The sequence below is a fragment of the Lithobates pipiens genome, unplaced genomic scaffold (genome assembly GCF_037356315.1).
Source record: "Lithobates pipiens isolate NorthernLeopardFrog02 unplaced genomic scaffold, aLitPip1_a1.2 Scaffold_27, whole genome shotgun sequence".
NCBI classification, from domain to species: domain Eukaryota; kingdom Metazoa; phylum Chordata; class Amphibia; order Anura; family Ranidae; genus Lithobates; species Lithobates pipiens.
The window spans coordinates 210,581,634-210,607,415 of NW_027507788.1; the positions used below are offsets into that span (position 1 = coordinate 210,581,634).

The 25,782-nt window shown below is 44.9% G+C and overlaps 1 protein-coding gene across 1 annotated transcript in view; it reads left to right on the plus strand.

The window, feature by feature from the left end:
* ZBTB45 (zinc finger and BTB domain containing 45) overlaps positions 1–25,380 on the plus strand; it is a 27,930-nt gene extending 2,550 nt beyond the window's left edge. Inside the window, exons 2-3 of the mRNA XM_077458204.1 lie at positions 8,628–10,241; positions 20,710–25,380. Coding sequence (XP_077314330.1) covers positions 8,628–10,241; positions 20,710–20,963 — 1,868 coding nt within the window. The 3' untranslated portion in view covers positions 20,964–25,380. The remainder of the gene's footprint in view (positions 1–8,627; positions 10,242–20,709) is intronic.
* The last annotated feature ends 402 nt before the right edge of the window (positions 25,381–25,782 follow it).

The window sequence follows — 25,782 nt, forward strand, 5'->3', positions numbered from 1 at the left end:
GTTCCACAACCATTTATTCATAGGTCCTTCAAGGAGTTGTAAAGGCAGAAGTTTTTTTTTTTTCTTAATGTGTGCAGCAGTCACCCTCAGCACCCCCCCCGACCCCCCCCCCCCCCCCAAATTTCCTTAACTGAGCCCCATCTCCTACCTGTAATGTCCACGAATGGCTAAACCATCTGGGACACTCCTCCTGATTGGCTGAGACACAGCAACAGTGCCATTGGCTCCCACGGCTGTCAATCAAAGTCAGCCAGTCAGGAAAGAGGGGGCGGGGCTGGCTCAGGGCTCCGTGTCTGAATGGACACACGGTGCTGTGGCTCGTGTTCCCCTGTAGGAAGCTGCTTGCTGTGGGGGGCACTCGATAGGAGGGAGGGACCCAAGAAGAGGAGGATCTGGGCTGCTCTGTGCAAGAGCAGTGAAGTATAACATGTTTATTATGTGTGTTGTGTTTTTATTATGTGTGTTGTGTGTTTATTTTTTATTTTTTTAACCACTTAAGGAGCGGAAGGATTTGCCCTCTTAAAGCGGAGGTCCACCCTAAAGTGGAGCTTCCGCTCCTTGGAACCCTCCCCCCCCCCCCCCCCCCTCCGGCACTTGGCACCTTTCAGGGGGGAGGGGGGTGCAGGAACCTGTACAGTACAGGTATCTGCACCCACTTCCGGCATACATATCCGCAGAATCTACGCCCCTTTCCGAAGGTCCCCCGTTGTCTGCTGGGAAACACACGGATCCCAGAGACAGCGGGGACCCTCCTTATTGCGCAGCGTGACTCGCGCATGCACAGTAGGGAACCGGGAAATGAAGCCGCAAGGCTCCACTTCCTGATTCCCATACCCAAGATGGCGACGGCAGCACCCGAGAGACGATCGAGAGATCGGCTTCGGGTGCCGACATCGCGGGCACGCTGGGCGGGTAAGTGTCATTATTTTACAAGTCAGCAGCTGCAGTATTTGTAGCTGCTGGCTTTTAAAAAAACAAAAAAAAAAAAACAAACGGCTGACTCCCGCTTTAAAGACCAGGCTTTTTTTTGTGATGCGGCACTGCGTCACTTTAACTGACAAAACAAAACTGACGTACTTTTTTTTTTTTTTTCACAAATAGAGCTTTCTTTGGTGATATTTGATCAAGTCTGTTGTGTTTTTTTTCTTTTTTTTTTTTGCTAAAATATCCAAAAATAAATAAATATAAAAAACAAATTTATTCATCAGTTTAGGCCGCGATATATTCTTCTACATATTTTTGGTAAATAAAATACCAATAAGCGTATATTGTAGGGCTGAAATGATTAATCGATAATGAAAATCGTTGGCAACGATTTTCATTATCGATTAGTTGGTCCGCACCATGCGATCCACCTCTGGAGCTGGCGGCCATCTTGGTACACCCAGCAGCGGCGAGCTGCACGCTGACGTCACCCCCCAGCGCGTTGTTCAGCCTGTGTCAGCCCAAGTAAAGGAATTCTGGAGGAGTCACGCTGGATGCCTTGCCTGCCCTCATTCAAAACTTATTTTATGCAGGTACCACTACATTTATTACCTAATCTAACCTAATAACTAACTACTATCTATTAGATAGTAGTTAGTTATTATCTAATCCTATCTAAGCCTTTCCACATGCTCGGCACAGCCACATTGTTGATTTAAATAAAAGGTACAACACTATCTCCCCCCCCAATAAAAGGCAGCTTATTACAAGTATAAAAACATAGAATATCACTGACGATTTGCGCCAATAGGCATCCCGGAACTCATCACGGCGGTCTGTTTGGAGGAACTTTGATTGGTGGTGAGCTTGGCGCAAATCATCAGTGATATGCTGACTATGTTTTTATGCTTATAATAAGCTGCATTTTATTGGGGGGGGGGAGATAGTGTTTATATATCTTTTGTTTAAATAAAATGTGGCTGTGGGAGGTGGGGATAGTGTTTTTTTTTTTTTTTTTTTGCCGATCCGAAAATTGATTCGATCCGTGACTCTGATCCGATCCGTGAGTTTTTTGATCCGTTGCACCCCTAGTCCGCACCTTCCCCCCCCCTGCCGGTCCGTTAGAATCCTGTGTATCCTCCAGTGTCCTACGCATGCACCACCTCCATGACCATGCAGCTACGCCTGCTTGCATTCTCCACCCAGCAGACGTCCCGCCAGCAACGCGCCTGCCCCCCCCTCTACCCAGCAGCCTTCCGATAGACCCGCCGCAAAACGCAGATGCGGCAAGCCCTCGCCGGGCCGCTTTCCAGCGCTGCCGTGATTGAAGGTTGTGCTCTGCACATGCGTGCATCCATCTCCCGGCTTCAGGGTGCCCTTCGAGGAGTCGGCCGAGTCACGTGTGGCGGGTCCGGACTGAGACTCCGCCCCACACCACCCCGGCACACCGAGGAGGAGCCGCTGTCACCATGAAGGGGTGAGAAAACCCGAGACACCGGAGGGGGGGAGGGGAGCGCTGAGAGGAGGTGGGGCAGTGACACCATGTGAGAGGGGAGGAATGTGTCATCTATACTGGAGGGGACGTGTGTGTGTGTGTGTGTATTTTCTCCCCTTTTTCAGTATTTTTTTTTTTTTTCCGATTAATCGATTATAAAAAATAATCGTTAGTTGCAGCCCTAGTATATTGATTTGTTTGTGCAAAAGTTATTGCGTCTACATAATATGGAGATATATAGATAGAGATATATATATATATATATATATAATATATATTTTTTTTTATTATTGTTTCTACTGGTTATGGTAGCAATCTGCAATATTTTTTTTTTTTTTTTTTTTTACAGGGTTATGGTGGACAAATCTGACTCCAAATTACACTTTTTGGGGTACCAGTGACATTATTGCATCAGTCAGTGCTATAATAATGCATTGATCAATGTAAAAATAACACTGGCAGGGAAGGGGTTAGCACTAGGGGGTGAGCAAGGGGTTAAATGTGTTCCCTGGTTGTGTTCTAATTGTAGAGGGTGATGGGCTGCGAGGGACATGACAGATCACTGCTCCCGATCACTGGGGATAGTAGATCTGTCAGAATGGGGATCCGCCTTGTTTTCAAAGGCAGATAATGAGGATCAGTGATCATGTGACCATGGTGGTTGCCTGTCAGTGGGTCACATGATAAGGAGCCAGTCCCACCAGCTTCATATCATTAGTGGGGACCCAGAGCTGTCTTCTGATTGCTCGGTCTCTGTGCAGTTTCTCAGTGCAGAAACATTGGCTGCCCAGCAGCACATAAATACTGAGTCAGACATTATTAGTATTATTATTAATAATTTGGTTTTAAAGTGGCTCTAAAGGCATAAGGTTTTATTTTTAACCATAATGCATTCTCTGTATTAAAGTGGAGGGCCACCCTATAAAAACAAAAAATGGCATTAATATTCTTAAAAAAAAAAAAAAAAATAGGATTTTTTTTTTTTTAACTTACCTGAAACCGCTGTTGCTAGGCAGTCTTCCTAATCTGCCTCTTCCTATTCTGCTGCGCTTCCTCCTCTTCGGGCTCAGCCAAACCACACTGTTGATGTCTATAGACACAGTCAGCGCAGCTTAGGATCGAGCCCGCACGAGTGCTCCTCTAGGAAGTGGCTTCTTATGGGGGAGGGGGCACTCGCCAAAGAGGAGGAGTCAGGAGCACTGGCGGGGGATCCCAGAAGAGCAGGACTGGGGTTGCTCTGTGCAAAATCATTGCAGGTAAGTATGACATGTTTATTATTTGAAGGAAAAAAAAAATAAAGTTCGTAAATTCCTTTTAGACCCCTTTTACCTTGGGGAGCTTTAGCGCTAAAAAATAGCGCCTGTAAAATGCCCTCACCTGCAGTCCCAGTGTGCTTTCACACTGGGGCGGTGCGTTTGCAGGACGTTATAAAAAGTCCTGCAAGCAGCATCTTTGGGGCGCTTTGCGAGCGCTGTGTATACACCGCCCCTGCCCATTGGAATGCATGGGAAGTGCTGCCGAAGCACCTGAAAAGCACTTTGCCAGCGGCGCTACATGGGCAGGAGCGGGGCACTTTTAACCCCCTAGAAGGGGTTAAAATCGCTCCCGCCCAAATAGCGGCACCAAAGCGCCGCTATAACAGTGGTAAAACTAGAGAGGACGGATTACTGCTCTGTGTTTTGGCACTAAAAATTTTGTTTACTTATTTTAGTTACATACTGTATCATATTTTAGTGTATGCATATATATATATATATATATGTGTGTGTGTGTGTATTATAGTTTATATTTAAAGTGCTACTAAACCCACAACAGTACAATCAGTCTATATATGCAGTAAAGTGTGCTTGTTATACTCGCTGTGGAGCTTAAGGGGTTAATCCTCCACATTGTGTGTCCCTCATGGTACAAAGCTAGGGGACAAGCTGCACATGCTCAGTTTGGCGTGTGTTGCTAGAGAGGTGTGTGTTATTTTTTTTTCTCCTTTTTTTTCTTGGTAGACTACATGTGATCAGCACAGGGCCAATCAGAGCTGTCCAATCAGAGGGTCAGGGGTCATGCAGCCTCATAGGACAGTCAGAGGAGAATGAAAACTCCTCCTACAAGCTGTCACCAGACACTGATAGACGTCACAGGACTGCTATATACTGCTGCCGAGAAAAGATATTTAGCAATTTATATTTAATAAAATAATTGCGTTTACATGTTCCGTGTACTGTGGGAGACCAGATATAGTGAATGCAGGCTCCTAGGTTTAGTAATACTTTAACCACTTGACGTCATATTCAGATTATAGTAACCGATACTATAATAAACATCATCACACATACATCTTATCCTCAGCAGGTCACCCCGTAGTTTATTATGACGCGTCTTCCACCCAGTCATTATGAGTATAGGAGAACTCATTTAATGACTGGTTAGCTAGGTTTTTTTTTTTTTTTTTTTTTCTTTTCCTACAATAAACACAATCACATTTAAAGTAGAACTAAAGGTAAAACTTTTTTGATTCATCTTGGATAGAGTAAGGGAGGGTTATATATAATTGCTTTTTTTACTTTTACTTTAAAAAAATAAGTGTGTGTATATGTGTGTATATATATATATATATATATATTTTTTTTTTTTTATATCCTTATCCCCATTGAGATTTCCCTTCACTTCCTGTCCCATAGCCAAAACAGGAAGTGAGAGGGACAAATCCTTTAAATGAGTGTCCCCATTGGAGGATTTTCCCCTCCTTCTCCCCTCCTTCTTTTTTTTTTTTATTTTTTTTTAGCAGATCCCTCTATACCCTGTTTCCCCTAAAATAAGACCTAGTGTGATTGTCGGTGATAGCTGCAATAAAAGCCCTACCCCCCAAATAAGTCCTTGTAGGTCTTCTTTTCAGGGTAGGGCTTATTTTTGAGGAAATAGGGTAGGGCTTATTTGAGGGGTAGGGCTTATATTGCAGCCATCACCGACAATCACGCTAGGTCTTATTTTAGGGGAAACAGGGTAGCAGTGAAGGCAAACCCTGGCACTCCAGATGTTTTGGAACTACATTTCCCATGATGCCAAGGTTCACCATCATTGTCCTATAGAATAAAATGGTGGGTGTTGCAATTTTTATTTTTTTTTATTTTTTTATGTCACGCTGTATTTGTGCAGCGGTTTTTCAAACACATTGTTTTTTTGGGGGGGGGGGGGGGGGGGAACGACCACTTTTTTTTATTAATTTTAATAAAATCCTAAGTCCCTGTTCACACTTCAGGACCTCGGTGCAGCTTGCAAGCGTTTTCTTTAATAGAAGTCAATGAGAGCCGCTCCAAAGTCGCCCCCCAAGTAGAATAAGATCCTTTTTCTAAGTCGGAGTCGACTTGAGTCGCTCCCATTAGAACGGTTCCATTGCACTGCATGGAGCGCAACTTGTCAGGCGGCTAAGTCGCCTGATGGATCGCCAGAGTGTGAACCGGCACTTAAGTTAGCCCAATTTTTTTTGTATATTGTGAAAGATGTTACATCGAGTAAATGGATACCAAACATGCTTTAAAACTACATCCGCACGTGGAATGGCAGCAAACTACGCTACTTAAAATTCTCCATAGGCGACGATTTAAACTCCATTTACAGGTTACCAGTTTAGAGACACACAGGAGGTCCGGTGTTAGAATTATTGCGCTCGCTCTGACGTTCGCAACAATCCCTCATGTGTGGTGTGATCGCCATTTACATACACGTGCGGGAGTGATGTATGCGTTCGGATTTATGCGTAGGCACGATGGGACGGGCGCATCAACATTTTTTTATTATATTTATTTTCTAAAAAATTTTTTTTTTTTTTTTTGGATTAACTTTATTGTGACAGGTATGGGGAGATCTGGTGTCTATTGGACCCCAAATCTCTCCTCTAGCCTCAAATATAACCGATCGGGCACAGATCGATCTGATCAGTTACTTTCCTGGTTGCTAACGGCCGGGTCAACAAAGAGGCGGAACCGGAAGAGACTAAATCCTTGTTGTTTTTGGGGTTACAGAGATGGAAGAATGACATCGGTTTCTTCTCTGCCTGTCGTCTCTGGGGCGCGGTGTCTGCCTGTCGTCTCTCTGGGGCCCAGGTGTATCTTAGCGAATGTTGGAGAGAGCAATAATTCTAGCACCGGACCCCATGTGTAACACTACACTGGGTAACCTGTAAAGCTTTTTTTTTTTTTAAAGCGTCTCCTATGGAGATTTTTAGGTACCGCAGTTTGGCGCCGGTCCAATGCGAAATTTTAAAGCGTGAAATGTTGGGTATCTATCTACTCGGCATAGCATCATCTTTTTTATATTTTAACAAAAAAATAGGTTTTATATTGTGTTTGTGCATTACACTTCACTAAAGTGCATTTAAAAAAAAAATTCTGTGCAAATACCATGTAACCAAAAAATAAATAAGTGTGTGTGTGTGTGTGTATATGTATATGTGTATATATATATTTAGGGCTGAAACAACTAATCGATTACTATTTTCATAATCGATTAATCGGCCAGTAACAAAATGGGGTTAAAGTTAATGAGTCTGATGATATTTACCAGATTGACCCTTTAATAGTATATCTCTCCTCTAATAATATATACGACATATCTCCTCTAATAGTGGATACAGTATATCTCCTCTCTAATAGTATATCTCTCCTCTAATGGAATATACAGTATATCTCTCCTCTAATGGTATATATCCCCTCTAATATATAAAGTATATCTCTTCTGTCTGTTATTCTCAGAGTGGATTAGATATTTTGCTCCCTAAACATATAGTTATTTATATTTACCACTGCATATAGAGATATTTAACCACTTCCCACCCGGCCAATGCATATATACGGCCGGGTGGGAGCCGTCTACTCCTGATAGGACGTTCAGGAACGTCATTCGGGAGTAGCGGGATCGCGCGTGCGCGCCGCGCAGCGGCGCGATCCCGATGTGCTCGTGTCACCCGGACACGGCACATCTCAGATCGGCAGGAGGGCTCTGTGATTGGCCCTCCTGATCACATGACGGTCGTGTCCAATCACGGCCGTCATGTGATGTAAACAAACAGCCGGTTGCTAGGCAATCGGCTCTCCTCTCCTCACACGGAAGTCACCGCTGAGGAGAGCAGAACGCTGCAGCCGGCTGATGATCAGTGAGTATGGGCTGCTTTTTACAGCTTTTTACTCACTGATCATCTGTGTAGTGTAAACACACAACACACAACACAGTCCCCACATATGTCCCCAAAACACACATGTCCCCAAAACATACATGTCCCCAAATAATAAAAACACATGTCCCTAATAATAAAAACATGTCCCCCACATATGTCCCACTAAAATCACATGTCCCAATGATTATCTGCACACATATGTACGTGATCAGCTGCACACATATGTACATGATCATTTGCGTACATATGTCCGTGATCACACAAACCAATTATTATACACCTTAACGGAATTTTTTTTACCAAAAACATGTAGCAGAATACATTTTGGCTTAAATTTATGACAAAATATGATTTTATTGGATTTCTTTTCAAATAGAAAAAAGAAAATATTGTTTTTTTTCCAAATTTCTGCTATTTTTGCGCTTATATCGCAAAAAAAAAAAACGGAGTCGTGAATAAATAACACCAAAATAAAGCTCTATTTGTGCGAACAAAATGATAACAATTTCATTTGGGTACAGTGTAGCATGACCGCGCAATTGTCACTGAAAGCGCTAGGGCGCTGAAAGCTGAAAATTGGGCTGGGAAGGAAGGGGGCGAAAGTGCCCTGTATTGTAGTGGTTAAGAATAAATTGCCCTTTTTTAAAACTTTACATATTAAGTAAATTATACACCACACTTTTTTTTTTTCTTTTTTTTTTTTTCTTTTTTAAGGTTATTAACTGATTAATCAAAATAATAATCGGTCAACTAATCGATTATGAAAATAATCGTTAGTTGCGGCCCTAATAAATATATATATATATATATATATATATATATATATATATATATATATATATATATATATGTGTGTGTGTGTATTAGAATTTTTTTATTTAGTGTTAGAAATGGCACAATTTGCCTGGGTGGGAAGTAGTTAACTTTTATTCTGATATTAATACTTTTTTTTTTTTTTATTGAATTTTTTTTATTTTTTTTACAGGTTTTAAGACTTTTACACTTTACTAATCTGGTAATTATTCACTTATCTCTCTGCAGCTAACTACTTCTCCTCAAGGATGGCGGACGCGGTTCATTACATCCACCTGCAGAACTTTAGTAAGAGTCTCCTGGAAACCCTGAATGCCCAGCGCCTGGGTGGACATTTCTGCGACGTCACCGTGCACATCCATGACGCCACTCTACGAGCCCATCGTTGTGTGTTGGCGGCAGGCAGCCCCTTCTTCCACGACAAGCTTCTCCTGGGTTACTCTGAGATCGAGGTCCCACCAGTGGTACCAACGCAGGTGGTACAGCAGTTAGTAGAGTTCATGTACAGCGGGTCGTTGGTTGTAGCCCAGTCCGAGGCTCTGCAGATCTTGACGGCAGCCAGTATCCTTCAAATTAAAACCGTCATTGACGAATGCACGCAGATCATATCGCAGAGCAGGGCTAACAAGCCCGTGACTATCGCCGCAGCGATGGCGCCTTGCGGACCTCAGAGTCGCTCCTCCATGAACAAAATCCAAGAGCAGCCCACCAAGGATGCCGACTGCTCGGCGACTATGGCGATAAGAGACTCGGGTTGCTCCTTGCCATCTTCTTTACGATCCAACGACATGGAGATCATGTCTCAGATGGGGACAGTTAGCGAAACGCCAAAGTTGCTCTGCGCCTCGGAAGTGCGCTACAAGTTGAGGGACATGCTGTCGTCGCAGCAGCGGCAGATTCCGGAAGTCCGGGAGATGGCAGTGCCGGAAGTGGAGCACGTCTCCGACAACGACGGAATGACGACGGCTTTCTTGACGCAGGCGGAGGCTCCTCAGAGCTGCCACAGCCGGAAACAACGCCAGCCGGTGCGTCTTCAGATCTCCGACTCTGTCCCTGTGATCATTAAGGATGAGGAGGAGGAAGAGGAGGAGGAGGAGGATGATGGGAACGGCAAAGAGGATCTGGAGGAGGAGAAGGTGACACCGGTGTTCACAGAGTGTAGCGGAGGGTTTACCAGCTGCAGCGAAACCGAGAAAGTCAGAAGTCCGGACGACAAAGTCCGTAACGCCGGCAACGGGCGGAAAGACTCAACGACCGGCCAGATGGAATTTCCTGCCGAGGGGCAGGACTTCTTTTCCAACCAGGATGTCTTTTCAGAAACCTTTATTCCTCCTTGGCAAAACGAAGAGAACCTGTCGGAGGGCAATAGGGAGACTGCGATGGACACTGCAGACAAATTCAGGTCGGACTGTAGTTTAGAGGGCTCGAGCCTTAGGAACCTGGCTGTAGTGGCTAGCTCTGACTTCAAGTCCAGCCCCCCCTTTAATGCCCGAGTCGGGGAGTCCAGGGGGCTTCCGTTTGTGGCGTCTGTCCTCAACCGAGACCTGAAGAACAACGTCTCGGCTGCTGTGGCCACGAGTTCTTCCAGCATCTTCCAGTTCCACCTGACGCACCCGACTCAGAATCAGCCTGGGGTCACGCAGGGTTTTTTCAGCGTGCAGCAAGAAGGTGCCGGCAACGTCGTCCAAATGAATTCTAATATAGTCCCTGGAAACCTGCAGAACGACCAGACCCAGCGCCCGGGACCCTCCCGAAACCCCGAACCGTCCTATGTCTGCAGTCACTGTCAGAAGACCTTCAGTTCTCGGAAGAACTACACCAAACACATGTTCATCCATTCTGGTAAATGCTCTGCGTTTTGTCTTATAGCTGTAACTTAAAGCCTTATTAAACCCTAAACCAAAAATGTAATATATTGCAGCTTATCAATCATTAGATGTGGTGGCTGCATTCGTCCCCCCCCCCCCCCCCCCCCCCCCCTGGTGATCTGCCCAGTAACACACCACCTGTCTAAGCGCCTACACCAGTGATGGTGAACCTTGGCACCCCAGATGATTTGGAACTACATTTCCCATGATGCTCTGGCACTCTGCAGTGTAGTTGAGCATCATGGGAAATGTAGTTCTAAAACATCTGTGGTGCCAAGGTTCACCATCACTGTCCTACACTCTGGATGAAGGCGCACAGAGGGCACCTTTTGGACAGCAGCATTGGAGGAGGAGGGGAGTGTTAGATTGACTAGCAGATTTACATACACTAACAAATTGAAGCCAAACTACATCTGACACTTGATCAGTTGCAGAAAACTTTTTTATTTTTTTTCCTTTTGCTACAAACCCCAGAATACAGCGTGGCCAGTAACAGCCAGTCGGCGGCCACCACTGCCGACTTCCTCCACTGGAAAAAAATTAAAATCTGCAGACAGTGGCTGTGATAGCAGCTGTTTATAATAGATGGTGAGCGGCTGGGGGGGGATTTCCACCCAGAGCGCCCCTCCCTCAGATCCCTCACAATCGGCCTTTTTTAGATAATAATCGGCCAATGCCGATTTCTTTAAAAAGGCGAAATGCCGGCCGATATATCGGTTGACCTTTAGTCATGATGTCACTTATGGTCAATAGCGGAAGAAAACTTTGATCTTACTTTTTTTTTCCCTAACTTTTGCTTTCAGAAGTACAGGAGAGATTTGGGGTCTTGTAGACTTCCGATCTCTCCATAAAGAGGACCTGTCTGTCGTGCTTATTTCTATTACAAGGGATGTTTGCACTCTTGTAATAGGAATAAAAGTGATCAAAAGAAATTAAAGGCACAGTGTAAAAATAAGCAAAATAAATGATGATAAAAAAAATCATAAGCAAACACATAAGTCACATTACACATACAGAATCTGTATTCAGACCACACTCGAGGTATTGCCGCTAACATTAGTATGAGAGTAAGGATGAGCTCAGGCGTGTTCGCATGGTCCATGTGCAGAGCCCGCCAAGAAGTCGGCGCTGCGCTAATCGCAGGCAGTGAGACATTGCCCGATCTCTGCAGCCGCACATCGGGGCAATGTCTCACTGCCTGTGATTAGCGCAGCGCCGACTTCTTGGCGGGCTCTGCACATGGACCATGCGAACACACCCGAGCTCATCCTTAAATGAGAGCAATGATTCTAGAGCTAGACCTCCTCTGTAACTCTAAGCAGATGACCCATAAAGGCATTTAAAGCGTCGCCTATATTGATTTTTTTTTTAAATTTTTTTTATGTACCATAATTTGTCGCCACTCCACAAGCGCGTGCAATTTTAAAGCGTGACATGTCTGGTATCTATTTACTGGGCACTACCTCAGCTTTCACACTGTACTAAAAAAAAATTGGGGTATCTATTGCAGGGGTTTTTTTTTTTTTTTTGTTATATAATATATTTTGTTTTAATTCATTTGTTTTTTTTGTTTTTCAAACAAATTGTGTTTGCAAAACCGCTGCGCAAGTACTGTGTGACATAATAAATTGCAACAATCACCATTTTATTCCCTAGGGTCTCTGCTAACAAAAAAAAAAAGTATAATGTTTGGGGGTTATATATAATTTTCTAGCAAAAAATACTGATTTAAACTTGTAAACATAAAGTGCCAGAAAAAAAGCCTGGCTGGCAAGCAGTTGAAAACCGTCCGTTGCCGTTTCGGCCAAGTGCATCCTGATTTTTGTTTTTGTTTTTTTTGTTTTTTTTCGGCACCAAAATTTTTATTTCTGTTTACTACTAAAAAGTAGGTGAGCAAAACTATTATATTCTTCTTTTTTAAAAGGGATTTTGATCCAGAAATAGACTCTATATTTACAAGAGTTACAAAATTGAGCAGAAGAATTATTTTTAGGCAGTGAAATTCCAGCTCTGACTGTGTTGGTTATTTTTGCCCGAGTTGCCTTTTTTACTGTTTTTAGAATCTGGTTTAGGAGATGATTTACATTCCAGTTTTGAAGCTTAAATAGAAGAGCACATTGGCCGCCTATAGCATGACCGCGAGAGGTATTATTATTATTACTGGGCTAAAAATTGGCCCCTGAGCTTTTCTCTGGGGGGGGGCTCTCTGCTCTGGTGTCAGGCGATGATTTATATCATCCTATATACAGACATAGATGGAGGTTGTATATAGAGGAGGGTCACTGTTCTAAATATATATATCATAAGCAGTTTCTGTAGAGCTCGAGCTCCTAAGTACGGCACTTCATTGCAAGGCTGCGGCTTTAGGCTGAAAATTGGCCTGGGCAGGAAGGAGGTGAAAGTGCCCGGTATTGAAGTGGTTAAAAAGCAGACGAGACGTAATTTTTTATTTTATTTTAAGATTTACAAACACTTTAAAAGCTTCACTATATCAGTTTAGCCACTTTCGGAGGAATATTTTTATGGCAGCAGCTAGCTGCCATAACCCCTGGTATCCTCTTGTTCGGTGGTCTAGTTTCCGATAATAGTGGTCTCTGTGGCAAATTCGCCGCAAGATCACTTTTATCAACGGCAGGAGGGGCCCCCCCCCCCCCCCCCCGCGCGCGCTCCGGTGCCATCGCCTATGGCAGAAGCGATCGGATCTTCACCCTGGCTGGGCATGGAGACCAGTGAGGGGGAAGATGGGCCCCCACCCGTTTCCATAACATTGCTGGGCGGAAGCCACATCAATTATTTTTTTTTTTTTTTTTTTATGACGAATTTTATTTTTCTTATCGTACATCATGGGACACAGAGCCATAGTGCTTACGATGTGGGTTATAGGGCCACCTTCAGGTGATGGACACTGGCACGCCCTAAGACAAAAAGTGCACTGCCCATATAATCCCTCCCACTACTGGGAGTACCTCAGTTTTTTCGCCAGTGTCTAAGGTGTTGGTCACGAGTAAAGATGTGGTTTGCTGAGCTCCACTGGAGCAATCCTTTGCTGGGGCTAGCCATGCAGCCGGATCCATTCAACGTGTCTTTTTAGGCCAAATTGAATGGTACCCGGGCCTCGTATCTGAAGAAACAAGGCTTTGCCTGTAAATGCTTCTCTTTTAGAGAGCTGGATGCCGGGATCCAGTACTTTTGGTAGCCATAGCTTTTTACTGGTGGTGGTGCTATTGCAGGTCCAGGATTGTGGGTTTCCCCGAGGATCCCCAACTCCTGAAAGTTTAACAGAACCCACTGTTAACAGTGAAGATTGGGTCTGCTGCTTTTACCACAGAAAACCCTGCGGTGGGGAAGGTAAGTGGCGTTTTCTAAGAAATTTTTTGGAAATTTTCTTAAGTCTCCTTTTAAAGTGGTTGTAAACCCTTACAACACACTTTGACCTACAGGTAAGCCTAGATTAAGGCTTACCTGTAGGTCCAAGAAATATCTCCCAAACCTACACGGTTTAGGAGATATTTGCGAAAGACAGGCACCGCTGTCTACGGCGCGCAGGCGCACTGAGCGTGCCGCCGTCAACGGCTCCCGTGCGCATGTGCGGGAGTGACGTCATCGCGGCTTCACCGAATTACAGCGGCGGAGCAGCGAGACCCACCGAGAAGATGGATGCGCCGCCTCCTGTGTCAGGTAAGTGACACATAATGGACTACTATGCGATGCATAATAGTCCATTATGCTTTACCTTTTGCAGGGAATGAAAGAGGAAGTAAACTCATCAGGGTTTACTTCCTCTTTAAATTTAGTAAATGTCATGCCTATGTGTCACCACTGGGTGCTGTATAGAGCACTTACCTTCTCAGGCTTCTTCAGAGAGCTCACGTTGTGTCCGGAACAAGCAGTTTTCCTTCCAACAGCAGACTTCTGGTAAGTCCGGTGGGTTTTTTCCCTCCCCACCAGACGCCCCCCTGTGCTGTTTTTTTTTTTTCTCCCCCCCCCCCCTTCGTGGGGAAGAAGCGCAAAAAAAATCTGCGACTGGCACGCCGCCTTACTCAGCTGCTTCCAGGCCCCCCCCCCCCCCCCCCTCGCCATTTCCTTCTTCTCACTGCTGGTCCCATAGGGAAAGGCACTTTTTCAAAGGAAAGGAGAGGGGCCATAGGCAAAGGGGGCAGGACTTAGCACGACCTCTGTGTCCTCCAATGCTCAGCGTGGGAAAGTCTTTAAAAAGGCACCATTGTTGCCGCTGCCAGCTGCGTAGGGACACGAGCAAAGGTGGCATGAAAGAGGTTTGACACGGGCATTCCTTTTGACACCTTTACTACTGCATTAGGCTGAGCATTAATAGCAGTGACAGGGCTGGGCGAAGCAGTGGATGCCTTCTGGTAGTACCTCTGCTTTGTGCATTGGCTATGGTCAGAAGGGGGGGGGTAAAAGCACCTCAAAAAAGGGCAATAGAAAGACTTCTACAGTTACACGGAAGCCTAGAACCATCTCAAAAAAGATGGCATCCTCCCCTGAGAGTGTTATGGGGGGTCAGTGAGCCATCTGGAGTGACGGGTAACACTGCAGCCCCTGTGTATATTACTAAGGAGGCTTGTTCTTAAACCATTTTAGGCTTGGAGCAAAAAATTGACACTTTAATCGCATCCCAGAGTGGGACTAAGCGTAACAGGTCCCCATCCATTGCTCAGGACCCTCAAACTGAGGAACAGGGGGCGAGAGATGATGAATTTCTCTCAGGGCACCAGGAAGAGGCTGGTGACTCCTCTTCTGAAGAACCTAATATAGAAGGATCAGGTTCACAAGAAAGATTGTTGGTACTGTCTCTCACTGAATTGGTCCGCTCCACATTTTTGCTGCCAGTAGCGGAGTCAGTCGATGAGCTCACTTCTGGTTTGGGTTCACCAAAGCCTCCCCAAACTGTTCATGCTTTTCCTATCCATTCATGGCTAAAAAAGCTTATGTATGCTGAGTGGGAGCACCCAGATAAACCATTTTTTCCTTCAAAAAAGTCTTCAACACTTTATCCTATGGAGGAAGAGTTTAATAAATGGGGGATTCCAGCAATTGACGCTGCTATATCCTCTGTGAACTAAAACCTGACTTGTCCTGTAGGCAATGCTCAAATGCTGAAGGATCGTACAGATAAGAAGTTGGAATTCCTTTTTAAAAACTATATTTCGCTCGCAGGTTCAGTGGTTCAGCCTGTGCTGGCAGCGATCGGGGTATCTCAGTCCCTAAAGGACCAGTTTATAGAGGTACTCCAAGGTTATTGCTGATCAGCAGGCCCAAGATTTGGCCGGGATATCAGAAGCATTGTGTTTTACAGTAGACGCTAGGAAAGATTCTATTCTCCAGGCCTCATGGCTTATGCTAGGTGACTATGGAGACTATCTGGATAAATACATCCAAAGAATTTCTAATGGGAAAAGTTCCCTTTTACCGGTTAAGAAGAAGTTTAAGCGTTTTTCTTTTAGACTAGCTTCTTCTCCTGTGCCAGGAGCATCGGCCTCCAGGCAGTCATGATTGCCTTCTCCATCAGGTTCAAGAGGTAAACCTCTGGGTCATTCCCAGGGTCAAAAGAGGCCCTGGGGGAGGAAACCTACGAAAAACAAAATACTAAAACCTCCATATAAAGGCCCCCCCCCCCCCCCCCCCGCTCACTTGAGTAGGGGAAAGACTTCTGCAGTTTTCATTGCAGGCACAATGTCAAGACAGTTGGGTGGCTTCCTCAATATCTCTAGGTTACAAGCTAGAGTTCTGAGAATTCCCGTCTCCTTATTTTCTCCGATCAAACGTCCCCAGAGATCCAGTAAAAAAATAAATCTTTCTAGCCTTGGATCATCTCTTGTCTCGGAGTGATATCGGTGGTCCCCTTGGAAGAGCGAGGATTAGGATTTTATTCAAACCTTTTCAGGGTACCAAAACCAAACTGGGATGTCAGACCCATTTTAGATCTCAAAGATCTAAACCAGTTTTTGAATATCCGCTCTTTTCGCATGAAGTCAATTCGATCAGTAGTCTCCATCCTACTTCTGGCATCAATCGACATCAAGGATGCTTATCTCCATGTGACAATTTTCCTCGTTCACCAGAAATATTTACACTTCGAGGCAGAAAATATTCATTTTCAGCTCTTAGCTCTGCTCTTCAGTCTAGCTACTGCACCTCAAGTGTTTACAAAGGTCCTGGCTCCTCCTTTAACCAGATTAAGGGCTCAAGATATAACGATACTAGCCTACTTGGACGATCTACTCTTGATGGATCAGTCGGTAGTCCGCTTAAACCAAAGTTTGGTCACCGCAGTCGGCTACCTGGAATACCTAGGTTGGATTCCCAACCTAGAGGAATCCTCCTTAAAACCATCAAGGAGATGGCCGTACTTGGGGCTGATCATAGATACAGTTCAGAAGAGGGTGTTTTTGCCCCAGGAAAGGATCAGTTCCATAAGGGAACTGATTCAGTTGGTCAAAACAAAGAATCCTTCTATTCGACTTTGCATGAAATTGTTGGGAAAGATAGTGGCTTCTTTCAAGGCTGTTCCTTATGCGCAGTTTCATTCAAGACTGCTGCAAAACAGTATCCTATCAACTTGGAACAAGCAGGTCCAAGCTGACTTCCCAATGCGTTTATCCCCCAAAATGCATCAGAGCCTCAATTGGTGGTTGATATACAAGAATCTTTAAAAAGGAAAATCATTTTTACCAGTTACCTGGAAGGTGGTAACAGATGCCAGACTTCTGGGCTGGGGAGCAGTCCTGGAAAAAGCGTCTGTCCAAGGCAAATGGTCCAAATCAAACGACCTTGCCTGTCAATATTCTAGAGATTCGGGCAGTACGCCTAGCCCTGAAGGCCTGGATGCTCAGACTACGCAATTGTCCTTTTAGAATCCAATCCGACAATGCCACAGCAGTGGCTTATATCAATCGCCGAGGGGGCACGAGAAGTCGTGCGGCCTAAAGAGAAGTGAATCATATCCTATCTTGGGCAGAAGACAACATTCCTTGTCTGTCAGCAATCTTCATTCCAGAGATAGAGAATTGGCAGGCAGACTACTTGAATTGCCAACAGTTGTTCCCGGGGGAATGGTCTCTTCATCCCGATATCTTTCCGTCAATATGTCAAAGATGGGGCATTCTGGATGTGGCTCTGTTTGCATCCAGGTTCAACAATAAGATCGACAACTTTGTGTCAAGGACAAGGGATCTGATGGCATGCGGAACAGACGCCTTGGTTTTTCTATGGGATCAGTTTTCACTGATCTATGCGTTCCCTCCTGTTCTGCTTCCACGCCTTCTTCGTGGCCCAGGAGATCTTGGCTTGCAGAGATCATAAAGATGGTGGTAGGGGACCCATGGACTACCACTATGGCCAGACCTTCTCTCGCAGGGTCCGGTATTCCATCCCACCTTACAAATTCTAAATTTAATGGTCTGGCTGTTGAGACCCACATTCTGAAAGACCGTGGGCTGTCAGCTTCAGTAGTTTCTACTTTGGTTAATGTTAGGAAGCCGGCATCTAGAGTCATATACTATAGAGTCTGGAAGGCATATGTTTCCTGGTGTGAATCCAGGGATTAGCACCCCAGGAAATATGTCATAGGTAGGATCCTTGAATTTCTGCATATGGGATTGGAAATTAAGCTGGCCTAGTACTAGCAAAGGCCAGGTGTCGGCCTTATCTGTGTTTTTTCAATGACCACTTGTTTAACACTCTCTGGTTCGTAACTTTATTCAGGGGGTAACATGGATTAATCCTCCAGTTAGGTCACCCCCTGAACCCTTGGGAATTGAATTTAGTCCTGTCAGCATTATAGAAACATCCTTTTGAGCCGATACGAGATATTCCCTTGGTCCTCTTGGTGAGGAAAATTAATTTTCTTGGTTGCCATATCTTCTGCAAGAAGAGTATCAGAGTCGGCTGCTCTTTCTTGTAAAGAGCGATATTTATTTGATTATTCATAAGGATAAGGTTGTATTGCGGCCTCATCCTAATTTCCTACCGAAGGTAGTGTCAGGTTTTCATTTAAACCAGGATATTGTTCTGCCTTCATTTTTTCCAGAACCTCGTTCTGTGGAAAAAAGGTCCCTACATTCTCTTGATGTGGTGAGCAGTCAAGGTCTACTTGAAGGTGACCGCTCAGATTCGTAAAACAGATGTTTTGTTTGTGTTGCTACATGGTCCTAAAAGAGGACAGGCTGCGTCGAAATCCACTATTTCTAAATGGATTCGTCAAGTGATTGTTCAAGCTTACGGTTTAAAAAGGAAAATGCCACCTTTTCATATTAAAACGCACTCCACCAGGGCTGTTAGTGCTTCTTGGGCATTGCATCACCAAGCCTCCATGGCTCAGATCTGCAAGGCCACAACTTGGTCTTCAGTCCATACATTTACCAGATTCTATCAAGTAGATGTAAAAGGTCATGATGATATCGCCTTTGGGCGCAGTGTACTAGTCTCTAGTGCTCTAGTCTTAGTGCCCTACTATCGTTGTGTCTCCCTCCCTTCAGTTGCCATTGCTATGGGACATCCCACATAGTAACTACTATGGCTCTGTGTCCCGTGATGTACGATAAGAAAATAGGATTTTTAAAACAGCTTACCTTTAACTTCATTTCCTTTGAAGTACATCACGGGACACTGAGGTCCCTCCCTTCTTTGGCATACACGTGTATTGCAAAACTGCGGTACTCCCAGTAGTGGGAGGGGTTATATAGGGAGTGCGCTTTTCGTCTTAGGGTGTGTCAGTGTCCATCACCTGAAGATGGCCTATAACCCACATAACTACTATGGCTCTGTGTCCTGTGATGTACTTCAAAGAAAAGGATTTTACAGGTAAGCTGTTTTAAAAATCCTATTTATTTTTTATTGCATTTTAGTGTAACTATGAGATCTGAGGTCCTTTTGACCCCAAATCTCATATTTAAGAGGTCCTGTCGTGCTTTTTTTTCTAATACAGGGGATGTGTACATTCCTTATAATAGGAATAAAAGCAACACAATTATTTTTTTCATTAAAAAACAGTGTAAAAGTAAAATAAATAAGAAAATAACTTATTTATTTAACGCTCTCCCCCTCCCACCGAGCTCGCATGCATATGTGAGTAGCGCCCGCATATGAAAACTGTGTTCAAACCACACATGTGATGTATCGCCGCGATCAGTAGCGCGAGAGCAATAATTCTAGCCCCTAGACCTCCTCTGTAACTTAAAACGTGCAACCTGTAGAATTTTTTTTAAACGTCGTCTATGGAGATTTTTAAGGGTAAAAGTTTGTCGCCATTTCATGAGCAGGTGCAATTTTGAAGCGTGACATGTTGGGTATCAATTTACTCGGCGTAACCTTATCTTTCACAATATATAAAAAAAAAAAAAAAAGCTAACTTTACTGTTATCTTATTTTTTTAAATTCAAGAAAGTGTATTTTTCTATAAAAAGTGCGCTTGTAAGACCGCTGCGCAAATACGGTGTGACAGAGTATTGCAACAACCGCCATTTTATTCTCTAGGGTGTTTAGAAAAAAAAAAATTATGTTTGGGGGTTCTAAGTAATTTTCTACCAAAAAAAAAAAATGTTTTTAACTTGTAAACAACAAATCTCAAAAAGAGGCTCGGTCCTTAAGTGGTTAGAGTAAACTTAAAGTGGATCTCCATTTAAAAGGGGACGCTTATTTGCCTCCTTCCCCTGCCTCTGTGTCAGTCATAAAGCACAGCGCACTTCGCGCATTGCGCAGTAGGGAACCAGCTGTGAAGCCGCAATGGTGGCGGCATCACCCAGGAGTTGATTGAAAAATCGGCTCGGCTGGGGACACCGCTGTATCCCTGGACAGGTAAGTGTCCTAATATTACTGTATTATTATTTACAATTTTATGAATTTCAGTTTTTTTTTTTTTTTTTTTTACAATGCTTTCTATTTTGTGGGGGGGTTGGGAGGAATGGATGGTATCAGTGGGTTTTTTTTTTAAACCAAAATTTTAGCTTTGAACCCTGAAGCTTAAACTGAAGCTTTGTAAACACAGTAATCATTGACCACTGTTCATTCAAAAAAGGAAGGAGCCGGTAAATGACAGGTTTACCGGCTCCTTCCTCCACTCTCCGTCCTGACAGATCCGGGCCAGACCGGTGGAGGAGACGGGAAGGACACAGCGGGGGACCCAGAGAGCCAGTGAGGATGCAGGGGGACCCAGAGGAGGACATGGGAAGCACAGAGGGGAACAGCTGGGGGTAATTGGTGCTTGTAACTGCCCCCACTGCCACCCCGATCTCCCTGACAGCTGTGGGAGGCAGAGGAGAAGAAGCAGCTTTCAGAAAAGCTATACAGGGAGATCGGTATTGGTGCAACCCTTGTCACAAGATGTAAAATTGCCTATTTTGTAAATAATATAAAATGTATGTATCTTTCTATAAAATTGCCATCGCTGGCCTAACACATTTTTTTTTTTTCCCCTCCTCCAGGAGAGAAGCCCCACCAATGCAGCATCTGCTGGCGCTCCTTCTCCTTAAGGGATTACCTTCTCAAACACATGGTGACCCACACCGGCGTCCGGGCTTTCCAGTGCTCCATCTGCTGCAAACGCTTCACCCAGAAGAGCTCGCTCAACGTCCACATGCGCACCCATCGCCCCGAGCGTTTCCAGTGCTGCTTCTGCAATAAGTATTTTTCTCATCGCACCCTCCTGGAGAGACACATCGCCACACACACCGCCTGATCGGTACAACCTTCTCGACCATCGGAAGATTTTTTTTTTTTCCACATGATGCCAGCCGCTGCCCGGCCTGGCTTCTAAAAAGAGGGATGGGACTTGGCGCCATCTGCCTCGTCCTTGTGATCTATATCCCCAACCCCCCACCCCAAAGACTCATAGTATTGATGTTTATCAATATATTTGTTACATAACACAGCACTTATCATATGGTATCCAAAGGTGGATTCATCATGGAAGGAAGGGAATGAAAAGAACGTTATGGCTTCATTCCCTTTGCCTTTTTTTGAGGATTTTCTACACTAAACGGCATGCAAGCACTTTTAATATGCATGCGCCGGGACTGTCCAGGGGGGTTCTCTTTCCAGTATTGGATCCCTAGAGATGACCATTGTCCGGAGCGGAGATTATGTTCCCTGGTGGAACACTAATTTGTTTTTGTTTTTTTTTTCATATCAGTAGGGACCCAGCAGTATTGTGATCCATCATCTGCTTTTATGGATGAGTTGGTTGGGATGCAATAGGGTGAGAGGGGGGGGGTGTCTGCTGTAATTAATACGGCAGTAGAGACTCTTCACTCTTCAATGCTTTCTCCATGAGAAAAAGAGACATGCCCGTGCAAGCCTGTAAGAAGTGAAGTGCGATGGTTGGAACGACAACAGGACCTGGAACCCATAGTGTAGGATCTGAGACCAGCAGAACAATGGCAAAGGTGCTTGCGTAGCAAACTTTTGAAGGAAAACTCAAAAAAACAAAACCAAACAAAAAAAAAAAAAAAAAAAAAAAACACTGTGTTGCTCGTTGCAACAGATCACATTCTTTTTCATTCTGCATCTGTTTTGGTTGGACAACACAAACCGCTAATTTTTGTATGTCTGGTGTAGTAGAAACTTCTTCATTTTGTACTTTTTACAAATCATTATTTTCAGTAACCTAGCTTGGCGATTCTTCTTTTTTTTTTTTTTTGCACATCAGTTCTTGAACCGTTTAGGAGGAGCGATAAATCCAAAGTGTAAGTTGACCTATTTATAAGAACTGTTATGATCTATGGTGCATATCCATTAAGGTCAGCTTTTCCGCGTAAGCCAGAGACACAGAAACCACCCGGCTCAGCACTGCCCAGGTTTGGTCCCGCTTAGGTGGTGGCATTGGCTCCGCAGTATATTAAAGCTGTCCAACGTGTTTTAGCTCTTTCCATAGTGCCTCACTGAGAACATCAAAGCTTTTCTCGCAATTCTTCCCTCCGAAAAGAGCTGGCAAATAGTTTTGTGGCTGCAGTCGCACAACCGCACACTAAAGCTACTTTAGGCAAGAGTTGGGGGGGGGGGGGGGGAACCTTTTGCAAGGATTTGAAGAATATGGAGAAACCCCTTAAAGATTCCATGGCGGGAATTAGTTTTTGAGACCACCGTTCTTCATAGCATTTGTGATAAATCGCTGTGTTGACCACATTGTTGCACGTTCTTTATAGTTTCTTGATGTAAGCTGACATGTGCGGTGGGTTTACTGGTCGCTCACAGAACGCAGCCAAGGCATTTATGTGGAGGGTCATAAGGGGAACTGAAGGAAGTTAAAGGTGAGCTCCAGGCAAGAAATATACCTTTGCCAACCATGCTGCAGATTACACTACACCTAAGCAATGCAGATTGGTCCTGGGCCCAACTCCAGCTTCTGATAGGGCAGCAAAGAAATGGGAGGCACATTCGTAAAGTCTTTATCTGTACATCCTCATAGGGAAAAGCCCTGATTGCCTCTTGGGCTCCGTGCACATATGCTATGGCAGTGGTTCCAGTGCATTCCTGTTCACCGATTCATGTGTGAATCGGTTCCGAATTCTTGCCTGAATTCACAAATGAACCGGCCCCAGAGACGCACGCCTGAACCGGACCCAAAGCCACGGTCTGCATTTTTAAATGCGGACCTTGGCCACCCCTGAGCTGTGTGAACCTACTCCATTGAGAGCCGGTCACACTCTTTTGTCATGCGTATTGGATACAGGGAAATCCTCATCCAGTTCACATATGGGTGAACCCGGCCTTAGAGCTGTTGCAATGATATCCCAAGCCCCCCATTTGATAGTATTCTGGCCTGGTGAGAACAATTGTCACCTTTTATTTATTTTTTGTTATATTTTATATGGGCATGGGTCAATGGCAGGCAACACAATATTCACACCATTACTCTTGGCACTCTTTCAGACAGGTGCCAATGCTTACCACCTTCTGAAAAGCGATCTGTGAATTGCTTTTCAGATGGCGGGATAGCAGCAGCTGGCAGGTGTTCAGGAAGTGCTACTGCCACCTCCTAATAATAATAATTTTTTTTCCCTTTAATTGCTGAACTGCATCTGGGAGCCAAGCGTTTGGCTTGCAGTTGTGGTGTGGCCCCATTGAGTTTGTCAAATTCTGGAGCCTGAATTAAAACTGCAGCGGCTGCAGAGCAAAGCACTGTGGCATGTGTACAGCCCTGCCATGGGGTGGTAAAACTGCTCAGCCGCCTAGGAGCCAAGCATTTGGTTTTCAGTCGTGGTGCGGCCCCACTGAGTTTTTCAAGTTCTGGAGCCCGATGTAAAATTGCAGCAGGAAAGAGCACTGTGGCGCTGAGCCCGCTGTAATGTTAGAATATCGTCGGGTAGTAAAACTGCTGCTCAGCTGCCTGTTTTTACTTCCCTCCACGCTCCTCGACCCCCCCCCCCCCCCCACATCTGCCATGGTGAAAAGGCCCTTTCATTGGCTACCACAACCTGTGCAGCATCAGCTGTTGATATTGGGTTCCCCAATTTATTCTCTGTTACACTGGACAGACAGCTGAACTTTTGGGGGAATCGGAGACCCAAACGACTATGAGAAACATGGTGGATACACATAAATAGAAGAAACACTGCTCTCCTGATCAGCCCGTGCAGTGTGGGATTAAGGAACAGCCTCGGCCTACATGTTTCTGCCAGACCACCCCTCCGACTCGTTTTGCCCCCGGTGGGTGCGGCGGAACTTTTCAGGGGGGCATGGTCTGGCTGAGGCATGTAGGCCGAGGCTGCTCCTTCCTCCCATGTTGCACTGGCTGGTTGGGAGAGTGTTTGTTTTTTTTCTTTTGTGTGTGCACTTTCTGGATAAGTACATTAATATGCTGGCACTCCGTTCTCTGTGTATCTGGGGATGACATTACTCTTGAGTGGCCCTTCAAGTCTTGACCCAAAACCATATATGGTGGACGTCCTTAACGCACCAGAGTCGAGTATTGAAACTTCCATTTAGGTTGAACTGGTCTTGAAAGCAGAGCTCCACCCAAAAGGAGAAGCTCCGCTTGTCTGATGCCACACACACCCCCCCCCCTCCCCCTTCCACTGCAACATTTCTCCCCTTTTTTGGGGGGGAGGGGGAGCAGGTACCTAGTTTTGACAGGTACCCATTCCCACTTTCGGCTGAATAGGCCGCAGCTGGCCTATTCAGAATGCACCGCGATGCACATGACTTTACTGCCGTTTTCCCTTAGGCAAGATGGCGGCGGCAGCAGCTGAGAGCAGATTCAAGAATTGGCTCGGGTGGAGACTCTGCTGAATGCTTGGGAAGGCAAGTTTCCTAATAGTAAGTGCCGGTTCACACAGGGGCGACGCAACTTGCAGCGCGACTCACAGACGCGACCTGCACACGACTTCAGCAACGACTTGCAAAATAACTTCTGTATAGAAGTCAATGCAAGTCGCCTGAAGCCGCCCCAAAAATAGTACAGGAACCTTTTTCTAAGTTGGAGCGACTTGAGCCGCTCCTATTAGAACGGTTCCATAGTACAGAACGGAGCGTGACTTGTCCGGCGGCTAAGTTGCCTGACAAGTCGCGGTAGTGTGAACGGGCACTTAAAGTAAGTCAGCTGCTACAGTATTTGTAGCTGCTGACTTTTTGGAGGGGGGGAACACCGCTTTAAATTCAAGAAGCAAATGGCGAATGCAGCTGAAGTCCTTATTTAGATTAATGGCAGCCTACACAACACCACAAGTATAAAACCTATAAGGCGTTTAAAAGTATAACAGGTCCACTTTAACATCCTTTTTTTTTTTTGCTCCCATCATACCCTCCACATAAAACCTTTTTTATTTTTGCAGGAGTCCCGTAAATAATCAGAGTGCGGGGAAGGAAACGACATCCAAGCCACAATTCACAATAACACACAAGGTCACTGATCGTAGTACGGCAAGCTCTCCGTGCTGTTGATGTGTGCGAGTTGGAAATCTTCTTCTCTTGCAATGTGTAAATAGCCTATTTAACCAGAATATCTAATATGTTTGTATTTATGAACCTTTTGTGTGACTTCTCGGCGGTGTGTTGTTATAAAACTTGTGTTTCCTGTTGTTACTGATCCCGTGGCGCTTCTAAAGAAGCCGCGTCTCAATGTATTTATAGACACACAGTTTGATGTTGGTCCCATATACGCATGTTTTAAGTGTGCTGTTGCGTGAAAGGATTTTTTTTTTTTTTCTTGTTTCCCTTTTTGTTTTGTTTTTTGTTTTTTTTACTCCTATTGCTCTTATTTTCTGATCCTAACCAGTCAACAAATGTAGCTTCTATTCCCACTCATTCTTGGACAATTCTTAAAAATGTTCCCTCCCCCTCCTGCTACCTCTCCTTCCTACCTTATGTGCATACTTAATTTTTCTAATCTGCTCTGGCCTGGTCACATGGTCCTGCAGCTTCGGCTCCTCTTCATAAGTGAGCGGCAGCTGCAGGGGAGAGAAAGGAGCCTATGGGTGACGTCACAGCTCCCGTAATTCCTAGCCGAGCCGAATTTATGGGATTTACATGGGGGTACGTAGTAGGAAGGGAGGGGGGAG